The sequence below is a fragment of the Nelumbo lutea genome, chromosome 6 (assembly GCF_056320005.1).
Source record: "Nelumbo lutea isolate HS-2025 chromosome 6, American lotus-T2T, whole genome shotgun sequence".
Taxonomy (NCBI): Eukaryota; Viridiplantae; Streptophyta; class Magnoliopsida; order Proteales; family Nelumbonaceae; genus Nelumbo; species Nelumbo lutea.
Genome location: NC_142689.1, coordinates 7,346,242 through 7,357,237, shown reverse-complemented (window position 1 = coordinate 7,357,237; position 10,996 = coordinate 7,346,242). Strand labels below are relative to the sequence as shown.

General features: G+C 35.8%; 1 protein-coding gene across 1 annotated transcript; it reads right to left on the bottom strand.

Moving 5' to 3' along the window:
* Positions 1–9,076: 9,076 nt before the first annotated feature.
* LOC148847114 (uncharacterized) lies at positions 9,077–10,996 on the bottom strand. The gene is made up of 3 exons (XM_088951896.1): positions 10,779–10,996; positions 10,532–10,661; positions 9,077–10,125 (listed from the first exon to the last, which is right to left on the bottom strand). Exons 1-3 carry the CDS (start codon positions 10,912–10,914, stop codon positions 9,357–9,359), a joined length of 1,035 nt encoding a protein of 344 aa, XP_088808022.1. The 5' UTR covers positions 10,915–10,996; the 3' UTR covers positions 9,077–9,356.

Below are 10,996 nucleotides of genomic sequence, written 5' to 3'. Positions count from 1 at the left end.
TGCTGCAGAGAGTGACATAGGACCTAAAAGTTCGCTTTCGAGGACTTACGGAGATGCGTAGTGGAATCTCAGCCACACATTTGGCGCAGATGGGTCCACTTCTTCTGCCATTTACCCTGCAGACTGCACCGGGCCACCAGTAAAAAATGCACCATCGACCATCGTCTGTGGGCTGTGGCAAATCACGCCGACTCCGGTTTTGGATCGACTCGGATAGACCGGGAGTGATCGGGGTATGGACCGCGAGTCCGGATTGACCGGAGAGTGGAGTGGAGGACAAAATCATCCACACCGGTTTGGGTAACCTGGAACGACTGGACGAGTGAACACACCAGGGTTCTTGACCCATAACCATCAGCTGGTTCCATCATTCCATGTGGGCCCTATATGTACGCAATACAGGCGAGATTGGGTTTCGAACTTTCGACGTTTCGTCCTTACAGATTTGGTCTTGAGACCACCCGGTTCGAAAGACCGCATCCGCATGGTTCAAATGTTGTTAATTCCATTTATGGACCAACAGATTGGGACCAAATGGATTGGAGACAAATCCATAGAGGCATAGACATGGGCTGGGGAAACCTATCTCGACTCTCGAGTGAATACACCATTGCTCCGTACACATGGGGCCACAATGCATACTATACTCCCATGTACTAGGTTTTATACTTTAGTTTGCATGATTTTGTCTTTAATTAATCCGTACTCATGTTATTCAATAAAAATAAAAGAGCATATTCTTAAAACTGTATTTTTGTTTTAAAAAACAAAAATAATTTGATTTTGTTTCAAAACATAATGTATATTTTTTAAACAATCAAAATTAGGGGTTGATACTAATCGAGTTTTTCATGAATTATTTTAAGGTTAACTTGTGAAAAGATCAATTTGTCTTAATTTAAACCAAGTTTCGAGTTAAATTCAAGCCCAAACAATATGTTCAATTGCTTCATGCTCAAGCCCATTGAAATTTGGCTCATGAAGGTAGTAAGCATAATAAGAAATAATTATTTATATGTGCATATTTGTTCGAGCTCAAGCCAATTCAAGCTCAAATATATGAGCTTTTGAGTTGACCTGAATTCAAGCTCATATTTCTAGTTTGAATTGAACTCAAACCTCATATTTTTCTATTGAGTCAAGCTTGAATAGACACAAATATTGGGTTCAGGGATGACTAAAATTCACCCCTAATCAAAATGATGGTGTTTTCTAGAACAAAAAACAAACTTTGTGGTATAAAATTTATGATGGGACGTATTAATTATAGGTTTGGAAGAAAAAAAAAATACATACATAATCAATAACATTTTTTTCGTTATTTTTGTTTTAAGAATCAATTTATCTTGAAAGGAGTTGGTGGTTTTGTTTTGATAAATCATAATCAAGAATACCCCCCCCCCCCCCAAATATATATATATATATATATATATATATATTCTGCTCCATTCAAAAGCTCATATGTTTGAGCAGCTCAACTCAAAATACGATGGTGAGCCAAACCTACTCAAGTTCATATTTGAACATAAACTCAGTACTTGTCCTACTTGTTTAATATTTAAAACCCACAAAAAACACAGCAAAATTGTCTGGTCACATCAAACTAAGAATAATAATTTGCTTATTTACCATTTAAAATCACAAAAATAAATAAATAAATTGTTCAACTAAAAAACTTGTAAGTTATGGTTCAAAACATGTATTTCAATTCAAATTCAATACAAAAATCACAAACTAGTTGAAGGTTTAAGTTCAATAGTTTGATACACTAATCAGCCAGTAGCTCATACCTCAATACACAAACTGCGAGTTTCATACTATTCGCGCCAATATATTAGATTTGAACTTGGGTTAAGTCTAGATTTAGACCGAGTTAAATCAACCTTGAATGCCTCCTTTTGGGTGGAATCAACTCAAGAATGTCAGGCCATATTTGATCATAGGTCCTGGAGCCTTGACTCTTTGTTCTAAGGGCCGTTTGGCAAGTATTTTTTAAAGATCTTTTGGAAGTTCTGACGATCAAAAGACGTAGTGAGTTTTTGCATTAAGATAGTTTGAAGACCATTTGGTTAAGACGTGTATTTTGGTGCAAAAAGAAATTGAAAAAATAAATCAAAACATTCTATTTAGAGTTTCTTGAAAATAACCTAAAACGAGCTTTACACATTTTTTCGACGCAATGTCTTTTGGCGGTTAGATCTCTTATGAACCAAATGGAAAAAGACCACAATGCGGTCTGCTAGATTTCTAAATAGCCGACAGACCATACGGAAAGATGCACCAAACGGGGCCCTAATTTCTAGACCTTTATTTCTGGATACACTTGGCCCAACGTCAAGCAGTCCAAGTTAAACTGTGTCAGGCCAAATCATCAACTGTTTGGATTAGATCCAGGGTCCATTTGGGAGAATTGGAGCTTTGACTGAGCTACTTCCATATATATTGATGATTGCTAGTTATTTATTTAGCAAAATCTTAATATGTGGTGACTTCCATATAAATAAATCAAAACATTCTATTTAGAGTTTCTTGAAAATAACCTAAAACGAGCTTTACACATTTTTTCGACGCAATGTCTTTTGGCGGTTAGATCTCTTATGAACCAAATGGAAAAAGACCACAATGCGGTCTTCTAGATTTCTAAATAGCCGACAGACCATACGGAAAGATGCACCAAACGGGGCCCTAATTTCTAGACCTTTATTTCTGGATACACTTGGCCCAACGTCAAGCAGTCCAGGTTAAACTGTGTCAGGCCAAATCATCAACTGTTTGGATTAGATCCAGGGTCCATTTGGGAGAATTGGAGCTTTGACTGAGCTACTTCCATATATATTGATGAATGCTAGTTATTTATTTAGCAAAATCTTAATATGTGGTGACTTCATTTTGAAATATATGAAATCTCCAATCTCTTGGGATTTCATTTTACCAAGTCTGTTGCATATATATTCAACAAACATGGGGTGGGGTTTGCCAAGGAGTAGGAGGCCAAGCTGCCCCAAGAAGAAGCAAAGCTAGCTAGGCCCAACTTGGCCATGGCTTCAGCTGAACCTTTCAACAAGTGGGTAGTTTTCAGGCTTAATTTCGAGGCCCATTTATTTCATAGTCCCAATCAATCCAAGTTCTCCATTTTTCTTTTTCGTTTTGCACGAAATGTTACTTGGATTTATTTCTTATGTCAATCTATGAAATTATGCTATATTTTACTCCATGGGCCTCTGGTTCAACTGTAACAATATGAAATCCCAGTACTCAAAACTTTAAAAGAAAGAATATTTATCAGTTCCTTCTTCTTGACAGCCTCTACTGCTTCTCGGTTCACCTGAACCCGATCCGAGCCATTAATATCCCTACCTATTTGCTTATGCTATACAGTAATTAAATTGAAAGAAAAAAATAAAATCTTTCAAGTGATTTTATAGAAAAGTAAGGTGGTTATTTTATTGCTTTTCTTGCCTAGGCAGATTTGCTTGGGGGAATTTGGATTCACGGGTCGAAAGTCAACCTTCGGATCCAAACCATTAGATACCATATGGGTAATGAATGAAGGGACTGGTGTATGCTACAGAATCCATGAATCATTATTTTAAAGAGGTATCCAATTGGCTAAAAACAAAGAAAACCAAGCATGGTTTTGTAATTTATATTGAGATTATTGATTTATATGGAATACAAGAGGTGGTGGACCTTGTTTTGTCGAGTTCCCACCGACTTTGGTGCCGACCAGGTCCAATGGTTTCCCAGCTTATCAATTATGTATAAATATACTTTTACTTTTTGCTATTTTCACTGTACTGGGTTGCACAGACACAGAACACAGCTGCTGGCCGGAGAGCTTTGAAATTTGAATTGCTTCTTAATTAGAGCCATTCTACACATAATATCGGCTTTCCAGTCGCTTCCTTTAACTGGTTTTTGGGATCCCTCCAGATCCAATATATAATTTGGATCAAAAGAAAGTAAGTCAGCCCTCCATTGTTTATTTAAAAAATGATCGCAATAGCGCTGATTACTATGTCGATTGCCGACTTCTCATTCTGTAGCACCACCTGCGCATAGTTTCAAAGCAATGTCCTCTTCTTCGGCTGCTGTTCATCTTGGTAACCGGACTAACTCAGCCCCCTCCCTCGAAAAGTTAAGACCTTTGTGTTAATTGTAAAACCTTCCTATATTATGGTATATAAAATTAATCTCCGCTGGATACAATGTTAGCTAGATTCAGATGGTTTTAGCTCGAGGATAGCGATGTCAATACTCAATAGGTCGGGTCTGTAATAATAAATCCTGAACCGACTCAGGAACTATATAGATCAACATCTGACCCAATAAGACTGGATTATAATCGACCCAGGAACTATATAGGCTCAGTTTGGAAAGAGAATGCAAAACCTTATTTTGTATTATCTTATATATATTTGCACTGTACATATTTTCAATTGTTTTGAGGCTTTTTAAATTGCAATTGAACTTTTGAATATCCAAATGCAAGCTGCAAAAGTAAACACTTGTATCCACATCTTAAGTTGACTTTAGGCCTAGTTAACTTCAAAGCAATATTCGACCAATGGTTGTTCCTGATCTATAAAGATGAACACAGAACAAATTTTGGGCTAAAGACCCAAGCTTTTGGGTACTTTGTTTAGCAAATGTAATACTTACTAAATATTTCAATCAAAAGCCAGCTTGAGGCAAGTACTTGTGTCTGTAATTCAGCATTAATTCTTAAGAGCTTTTTTTGCCTTCCTCATTTCACAGTTTTGTATTTGATAATTTTGACCTACCAAATGACTTTATTACTCCAACTTTCTATTAGTGTGTGTTTGGTTTGAAAGAAAATAAGAAACATTTTCCTAGTAATCAAACAAGGCCTTAATGGATAATTCTAATTTAGAAGATGGGTTTTCAACAAATAGTTTACAATGTTAAAAATAAATTATGAGGTTGTCCAAATGCAAGTTGGAGGGCTTCACTAGTAATCAGAAGGAGAATGGGAATTAGTTGTTTCTATTTGAGTATAAATTCCATTGCCACCTCATCAATCGTATTTTGGCCCCATTTGGTTTGCAGGATTAGGGGTCTGGAATATGGAATTGGAATCCCATTCTTATTCCTGTTGGAATGGCATTCCCCCATTTGAGGGAATGGTCATTCCCTGCCTCTCCCTTGGGAATGAAATCTCATTCCTGCTGATCCTAATTCTCATTCTGATTCTTGTATGAATCAAACAGACTATGAGAATGGACCATTCCAATTAAGATTTTGAAGGATTTTGATTCCAATTCTAATTCTGACTGCAAATCAAATGGAACCCCATTATTATATATTTTGTGAAAATTTATATATTAATCAGAGTCAAGGATAAAAAATATCAATACTATATGTCATATTCATATTGATTGATGATCATGAAGACGCATGGACACATCGATATAGAGGGACTTGGGGTTTTTCTAAATTTTGGGATGATAGAAGGCTTCCCTCTTATACTGTTAAAATGAAAAAAAAAAAAAAAAAAAAAAAAGCATTTATATTGGTCTGTATCAGGGGACACCGATATACCCTATTTGTATCCATATATAATATGTGAAGCAAAAGAGTGATGTTTCATCAGAATGTGAAGAAGTAAAAGATGGTAAATTCAAGATACGTTACAAATTAATTATAGCATTGAATGTGCTACTATTTACTTCAAAAGCAAAATACCAACCCAAATTTATTGTGAGAAGAAATTACCATACTCATAAAAATAAAACAGTGGCGTTTATATTATTTACAGGTTAAGCACTTCACGTGGGCAAGTGGATGGCCACATAAATATTTTATTTTAAAAATTTTATGCATTAATTCATAGTTAATTGCTATAAAAGGTGTAGCAAAAAAGGAGGGTTTTAAAGGTGAAAAAACTTTTCACATAATAACATTTAATGCTTTTTTTTCACTCCACTTTCAGGTCAAACTTGTAGCACAGGTTTATTAAAAACAATCAATAATTATTATATTAGTAAATAAGGTGATATTTAATGCAACCAATAAGCTTAAACTGCTTTTTTTTTCTCATCTCTTCAGTTATGTTTTGCTTCTGCATTCATTAGATTATGACTTTTAATTTACTCAAAATTTTCAAGAAAACAGGTAGCCATGGATGTGAAGGTTTTAATGGAGTCTAGGGCTCTAAATATACAATAATTTACTCCCATGTGTGGAATTAGATATATATACCCATTAGTAGAGTTTTGATTTTTGAGAGGTCATGATCTTTTATTTTTATTGGGTAGGGACTAGGGAGAAATGCTTCTTTTTTTTTAATATCCTTCACCACTCATTGGGAAGATTCGTACCCTTAGTCATAATTTAGGTTGCATTTGACATTTCTTATTTTAAATATTTATTTCTTTTTTATAATTAAAAACTCAGTATTCATAAGGGTGTTTAAACCACAAAAAAGAGATAAGTCCTTAAAATAAAGAATGCCAAATGTAGCCTTAGTGCTCATAAACATATAAATTAATTCTATCTATATGCCTCATGAGGAATATTGTGTCAGTACAATAAACTTTACCTTATACTAAATATATGCCTCAGCCCTCATGTGCTAATGCTGGTACCATAGTTTTAAAAAAACAACTCATGGTTCCTGCAGTTTTTACTCGTACCATTCAATTCATGTGTCTTAAATGAAGATTCAAAATATCGCAATATATTAATGTATATAGTATGATGGCTCAATTATCAATTTTTGAGAAGCATTGACATATTCAATATTTAGAGTTGATTTATTAGGTTTAAATTAGGCTTCCATTATGATATCGTAAAAACATTATATTAGAAAAAATTGTGACCAATCAGATGGTATTTATCAAAATTCTTAGGTGGATTTTGATTGGCTAAAGTTTTTCTAGTACAATATCTTTACTAAAACACCCGATATCCAATATGAGAAATTCGGGAACGATTGTAGTTTTATCCCACTACCTTAGTGTTATTTTATCGTTTAATTTTTTATTTTTGGGGAAAGCATGTAGACAATTTAATAGGGTACGATCTCCTCATAGTTCCCTAAATAAGCATTCTAATTGCTTGGCCCTTCTTTGAGTAAATGCAATATAATTGATTGTAAATCATGGTTTGTTAATATAATTTCAGAGGAAGTTCATTTATGCCCATCTCGTTTTTCATAAATGAGAGGTAGTAGGTGGAAAGGCAAACCTAGCTCGTTTTTCTTCTGTAGTAATAAAGGTTTTGCCAGACTCAGATCGGATGGATCTGCATGGTTCGACCATTCGAGCCAGTGACCAAAAAGCTCCAAATTAAATATTTTCTTGGATGCCATTGCCATGCATTCTTATAAATGTATACTTGGTGACATCCTAAATATATGTCCTCGTAGAGATGTCATAGTTTTCAGTATTTTATTGTTTATGAACTGAAAGAGCCTTAAAGACAATCTGGAACCATTTGCTATCTTTTCTCTAATTTTCTTTTGAGCAAGCTGAGCAGTCAAACCAGTGAACAGACCATTTGACCCAAAAACCTAAGCAAACAAGTGAAAGAAAACTGTCTGTGGCATTTTATATATAAAACGCTACACCAATAAATACTATGCAATATTCAAGGATGTCCACTATTCATTCTGTGAAGCAAATTAACCTCTTAAATGAGTACCAGTCCCAGATTATTACATTAAAAAAATGATCCCAATGCATCTCATAAATTGCAATGACAAAGCCAGATTTTAATTACAAAATTTGTATTAGTAAGCTAAGTAAGTTAATACTACTGGTTCAAACTTCATTTCATGTGATGTTCCATCCAAATTTGAACCATCAAATAGGGTTCAACGCATCAAATACCCAAACTAATGATGACACCAGAAACATGATTGCCCATTATGGGTTCTGGAAGATAAGATTTACACGCAATGGTCTAATGCAAAATTTCCAAACCCAGTATTCAAGGTCCAGTAATTGGATGTTCATCAACATCTATAAATTAATAAGTTTTTATTTTCTACTCTCTACCCATTTGGGCCTCTTACTTTTGTAGCAACTTATCTAATTAAAGAAAACACAGAAACAAATTATGCCTCTGTCTCTCTCTCTCTCTCCATCCAAACCTCCAAAGCTGCACCTGCTGATGATCTCTTCTTTATATTTTGAGTCTTTTGACAATCTGCATCAAACCCAGAGAAGCAGCCAAGAGAAATAGCCAATTATTTCAGGTCACAGTAGGTGCTCTACCTTTTGACCTTATTATTACTCTTCTCACTAGAAAAGACATTCCTAGAAACAACTCTCCCCTTCACTTTACAGTTTACACAGCTTTTTGTTTAATTATTTCAAGGTTTGTTTTATATCTTATTTTATAATTAAAATAGCTGGCAAACCCAAATTAATAATTTAATATTAGTGTTAATCCATAGTATCGTCATAGGAGATGGAGATAAAATTGATGACGACTGACGAGGTCAATGGATAGGGGATAGTGGATGCATCTGCTGATATTGTTTTTTCTAATCCTAGAAAGAGTTGTCTCCACAACCCAACAAAACCCATCAACCAATCATCTTCTAAAGGGCATCAAATCCTGTGATCATACATTTTTGGAGTCTTAGACTGCTTCCCAAGAAGGATTCTCTTTGTGACTGCATTAAAAGATGACCCCATTCACCCATTTTTTTAATTTGTATGTTCCCTTAGTGGGATTAGTTTACTCATTACTTAATTTTCAAACCAATCTCCACCCTTGATCTTTCATCCCCAAACAAGTCCAAATCAAGGGCTGCTAGCCTGCTATTGTGGGGACCATGCATTGGTAGCATATCAACCGTTAAAATTAATCAAAAGATCAAAGCAATGTTATATCTCTGCGTTCCTTCTGCATGTTACAATCTGAGTTTTAAAATCAAGACAAAAAATTGCTTGTCTGGGAAGACTGAGATCGTGATTAACAAACAATCAAGTCATTGTTTAGGATTAAATTCCCACGAAATCCAAAATCCCCACAATGGCTAGACCCCAAATTAATTAAAATTTAAAAAGAAAAATAAGATAAAATAATATAAGAAAGTGGAATAAACAATAGAAACAGTTCATGCTTGGGTTTTTGATTCTTGAATGATGATGATGATTTCTCTAGTTTCCATGACATTTATTTCTGAATGGTGTGAAGTAAAGCTGTACGAAGACATACATCATTTCCCAAAAAGAAATGCACAAAGGCAACTTTACCATGTACTGTCAAAAGTATTTCATCTCTCAAACATAATCCTTCCTCACAAACACGAGTCTGAATGTCTGATCTGAATCTGCATCCACCTTACCCCTCAAATCTTCTGATTTTACTTACAGTCACTGTCAATAGTACATCACACTCCCTTGTGTCTTGTTTTCATCAAACCACAAGTTACTACACCCATTACTGCTAACTAGTTGCTTAATCTCCTCGAGACCACAATCTAATGGAGGTTCTACCAGCATCTGATCATTCGACTTCTGGCTCGGGGTCCATCCATCAAGCCCACATCCACCGTAGACGTTACCTCCGATCATGAATTTCTGGTTGTCGAAAACATCAGTGTAGGAAAAGCTCTCCAAACCCATTTGTTCACCATTGCCAACACCGCCACCGCCGCTGCCACCGTATTCATACTCCATCTCTTTGCCGTAACTGATCTGATTACAACTCCCGTCCGAGGAGCTGCAACTGGGTTCACCTCCGAACATGAGGAGACCCTCTTTCACTTGATAATTGTGCATGGGGCTCATGAAACCGTCTTGGGCTTGAAGAAGAGTACTAGTTGTTGCTGTTGCCGTTGATGTGGTTGTGTAGGTATTGCAGTTACTCAAAAGATTTGATGGGATTGAAATGGGTTCAAGGCCTACGATAGATTCACTTGGGTTGTAATAAGAACGACTCCCTTGATACGATGACGATGACGATGACAGAGATTGTGAGGGTGATGATACTGCCATTGGAAGATGAGTTGGAAGGGATGGTTGATGATGAGGAGCCTTTCTCTGAGAAGGAGCCATTCCCATGATTTTCTTCTTCAACTTTGTGTTCCAGTAGTTTTTGATATCGTTATCAGTCCTCCCTGGCAACCGAGAAGCTATTATCGACCACCTGCACTTGGTTGAAATGAGCTCTCCATTAGAAGAAGAAATATCTGAGATTCCCATTAAAATCTCTACCAGAGTATTCATTAAAGATCTAAACTTGTCGTGCATGCAAAAGAGCTGTATACGAATAGCGGATTTTCTGAACCATATATATGTATGATTTTTTTTACTTTTTTTTTCCCGAAAAAAACCATTTAATGCTTCTTTGTTCTTTTCCTCATCTTTTCCCTTCTGTGAAATATATAAATGAATCTCGTTTAACCTTCACATAGGAAGAGAAGGGGAACAGAAAACGGATGATCAGATTAATTTTTGGTAATCGAATTATTAGAAGTGAAAAATGAAAAAAAAAAAAAAACTCTAGCAGAAATGCATTTATATACTGAAACATGAAAATATATTTATGCTACCTGCTTCCAATGCTTGCATAGAGACTCCAGATTATTCTATCTTCCTCATCAGAAAATTCTCCATGTTTTATATTGGGCCTTAAATAGTTCAGCCATCTAAGCCTGCAACTCTTCCCGCACCTCTTCAGGCCTGACAGACAGAAAGAAACCATTCGAGATTACAAACATGGAAGACAGAGAGAGAGAGAGAGGGAGGGAGCAAATCAAAACCTTTTTATTTTATCAAGAGGCTCCTTTTCATACTAACCAGCTTTTTGTGGGAGAGAAATCCAATTCCCACCAGTCCCATATTTCTCTATGAACTCCTTGAGCTTGGCATCTTCCTCAGGTGACCATGGTCCCTTCTTCACGTTTGCCTTGTCGCAGCAAGGAGCCCTCCCCATTTCTCCCCTGAAGCTTTTCTTCTCTGATGGATTTGTCTCTCCTTTCAGACCCTTTTGAGGAATAAATCTAAAATCTTCCTCC